The sequence below is a fragment of the Monoraphidium neglectum genome, assembly GCF_000611645.1.
Source record: "Monoraphidium neglectum strain SAG 48.87 unplaced genomic scaffold scaffold02941, whole genome shotgun sequence".
In the NCBI taxonomy this organism is placed as follows: Eukaryota; Viridiplantae; Chlorophyta; class Chlorophyceae; order Sphaeropleales; family Selenastraceae; genus Monoraphidium; species Monoraphidium neglectum.
In genome coordinates, this window is record NW_014010687.1 from 72 (window position 1) to 3,651 (window position 3,580).

The window sequence follows — 3,580 nt, forward strand, 5'->3', positions numbered from 1 at the left end:
GCTGGCCGCGGCCGCCGCTGCACTGGCGCGGCGCGCCCTGGAGGAGGCGGCGGCCGGCGGCGGCAGCAGCAGCAGCAGCAGCAGCAGCAGCAGCAGCAGTAGTAGTAGCTATAGTGCGGGTGACGCGCTCTGGCGCCAGCTGGAGCGGCGCGCGGCGGCCAGCCTCGGCGACGATTCAGAAGACTGGTCGGCCGAGGATCTTATCCAGGTGCTCTGGGCCTGCGCCGCTGCGCCGCCCCCGCGTGGCGGCGCCCACGGGGGTGCTCCCGCGGCCGCCCTGTTCAACGCCACGGCGGCGCGGGCGGCGGCGGCGCTGCCGTGGGGCGCGCTCGGCGGGTGGGAACTCTCGCGGCTCGCTTGGGCCGCCGCGCGCGGCGCCGGCGCCGGCGCCGGCGGCGCCCGCAGCGAGGGCGCTGGCGCCGGCAGCTACGATTGCAGCGCCGGCATCCAGGGGGGCGATGCCGCAGACCCTCCGCGTTGGCAGCAGCTCATGCGGCGCGTGTGCGACGCGCTGCCGGCCGTGCTGGGCTGGGCAGCTGGCGCCGACACACCTGCAGCGGCAGCAGCAGCGCCAGAAGCGAGCAGCCTGGCGCCGTTCGACGCGACGATCCTCCTCTGGAGCCTCTCGCACTCGCCTGCGCAGCCGACTCATACTGGCGGCGGCAGGGACGAGGCACCGGGCTCGCGGCGGCGCCTCGCCTGGGGACTGGCGGCGGCGGCGCTGCGGCGGCAGCAGGAGCTGGGGGCGGCGGACGTGGCCACGCTGGCGTGGAGCCTGGCAAAGGCCTTGGGGTCGCCCCAGGCGCCACAGCAGCATCTGCATCAGCAGCAGCACCCACAGCAGCAGCAGCAGGAGCAGCAGCAGCAGCAGCAGCAGCAGCAGCAGCAGCGGCGGCGGCCAGAGGCGTCCACGCCCGAAGAGGCTGCAGTGCTGCAGGCCCTGCAAGAGGCCATCCAGCTGCGCCGCGGCGCCTTTTCCCGGCCCCAGATACTGCTCCTCGCGCGCGCCGCCCCGCGCCTCGGCCTGTGGCGGCCGCAGCTCTGGACCCATCTGGCGCACGGCGCCGCCGCCAACGCGGCCTGCTTCGACCCGGGCGACCTCCCGCGGGCCGCGGCCGCGTTCGCTCCCGCCGCGCGGCGGCTCGCGCCGGGCCCGCCGCGGGCCGCGGAGCGAGACGCGCCCAGCGACGCCGAGACGGCCGCGCGGGCACTACGGCAGGTATACCGCGACCTCGGGCGCGCCGCGCTGTGCCGCCTGCCCGAGCTGCGCCCGGCCGCGGCCGCGGCGCTGGCCGCCGCGTTTGCCGGCGCGGGGCAGCCGCACGACGCTCTCGCGGACGTGCTCGCGGGCGCCGCCGCTGACGGCGTCGCGGCCGGCGGCGCCCAAGGCTGGGGTGAGCTGGGGACCGGGCGGCTGCGCGCGTTCGCAGGGGACGTGGCGGCGATGGGCGCGAGCGCGGCGGCGCGAGAGCGGCTGGCGAGCGTGGTCGGCGTTGTGTGACGGGGCATGCCGCCAGCCATTAGTGACTGTGACCAAGCCTCTGAAAAGAGGTCGCGTCTTTGACCCCTCGTGAGTGCACATGTCTGATGCAGTCAGTGGCCTGACTCTTCCTCTTCAGCAACCCCTTTTCATTGTCCTGTCACAAACTCAGTGTGTTTTTACTCAGTTAACTGAGCCGTTGTGGAGCCGTGGATTGATGTACTGAAACGATGCAAAAACAGTGGCTAGGCTATTGACGTGCGGTGTCCGGCAGGGTTGAGGTGGGAGTTGCTCTGGCTTGCTACGCACACTGCTGGTGGGCAGGGCAGAGGGCAGGAACGGGCTCTGTGACCTGTGATGCAGTTTGGGGGGGGGATGACACACAGAGTAGGAGGCGCCCTCGACAGCTGCATCCCAGCCCCCCTGGATCCCGCCTTCCAAACGGCATGTCCGGTGTGCGGTGCACACCTGTGATGCCCGCCGCACTCGGTCAACCATGGTCAACCCTCCTGTGCATGCCTTTTTGGGGGCCATGGGCATTCGTCGGAGACAGGGGCCCTCGCAGCAATCCGTCTGCCCTCTGCCCCCTTCGCTCCACCCCAATCCCACCTGACAAGAGCTTAGCCGCCCCCTGCTTTCAGCTCGCTTGGGCATCGCAGGCCAAGATCACTCCATCAGGTGCCAAAGGCAAGCCTGCCAGCATCACCAGCCAACGAACCAGCGCACCGGGCTCTGGTCTAGTCGCCACCGCTGACCAAAGGGACAGTCCCCAGCCCCAGCTCTGACCTCTGTTCTCAGGGTCGCTTGCTGCTGCCAGCCTTGCCGCCCCCAAACACTTTCGCACAGACGCGCTCATGGACCAAGTGGGCCGCCGCCCCAAACTTGCGCCCGCAGTGGCGGCAGGGCAGCAGCTCCTGCGCCGCCTCCGCCCCGCCCACGTCCATCCCGCCCGCAGGCGCCCCTGCGACTGCCCCGCGCGCTGCGCCGTTGCCGCCGCCGCCGCCGCCGCTCGCGCCCCGCCCCTCCCCGCCGGTGGCTGCGCGGCCCATGGGACGCTCGGCCGTGCAGTGCTTTGCATGGTGTGCGAGAGCCTCTGACAGGAAGGTCCGACCACAGAAGCTGCAGGGCACCAGGGACTCGGAGTTGAAAACCCGCATCATATCCGCATTGAAGGCGTCTATGGCCGCCGCGCCGCCCGGCAGCGGCCCCGCCAGCGCCGCCGGCCGCGGCAGCGCCGCGCGGCGGGGGTCGCCGCGGGGCTTGCACGCCTCGCGCTCCGCGAACAGCTGCTCGCACTGTGCGACGTGAATGAGGAGCGACGCGCTGCCAAAGCCGCGGCCGCACAGGTAGCAAAGCAGGGCGCGGGGCTTGCTGCCAAACCCGCCGCCGCCGTCGACGCCCGACCCACCCTTCAAAGGTGGCGGCGGACCCCAAGAGGCCCCGCCGCGGCCGCCGCTGCTGGCGCAGTCGCGGGCGCCACCTGATTTGTCCTGGGGCAACTGGCCCGCCGCGGACGCCCTGCCTGCGCCTGTGGCTGCGCCGCCTCCTCCGCTGCCGCCACCAGAAGCCCCCTTGCAAATGCTGGCATGCCTCATGTACGCTTCTGGGCTGCGTGTTGGTTGGTGGAAGCACGCGCGAGCAGCCCGAGTGGGTGCTCAGCACAAGTGGTTTGGGAATCCCCACATATGGCTCTGGTGTTCTTTGCTAGCGCTCGCGCATGGAGCGCCAAAGACCGCGCGCGACTGGGCGATGGCGCAAGCGAGGCGCGTGCAAGTTCGCGGTGAACCCGCCGCAGCGCGCTCACTTGAATGTGCGCCCGCAGCCGCCGCAGCGCGTGAGGGTGGCGGCGTTATAGGCCTCAAACATGACCTGGTTGAACGCCTCGACTTTCGCGAGCCCTTTGGGCAGGCCCTCGGCGCTCGCAGGCAGCGCGTCGGGCGGCGTGGGCAGGGGCTTGCGGGCGGCGGCGGGCAGCTGCTGCTGGCGCTGCAGGTACATCTCGCCGCATTGGGGCAGGTGGATGTGCAGGCTGTGTGTGTGTGTGTGTGTGTGTGTGTGTGCGTGTGTGTGTGCGCGTGTGCGTGTGTGTGTGTGTGCGTG

General features: G+C 71.6%; 1 protein-coding gene across 1 annotated transcript; it reads left to right on the top strand.

Annotated features, from left to right (window-relative positions):
• Positions 1-490: 490 nt before the first annotated feature.
• On the top strand, positions 491-1,501 carry MNEG_11861 (hypothetical protein; the record flags this gene model as incomplete). Its single annotated transcript, XM_014039666.1, has 1 exon — positions 491-1,501. One exon carries the CDS (start codon positions 491-493, stop codon positions 1,499-1,501), a length of 1,011 nt encoding a protein of 336 aa, XP_013895120.1.
• Positions 1,502-3,580: the final 2,079 nt, after the last annotated feature.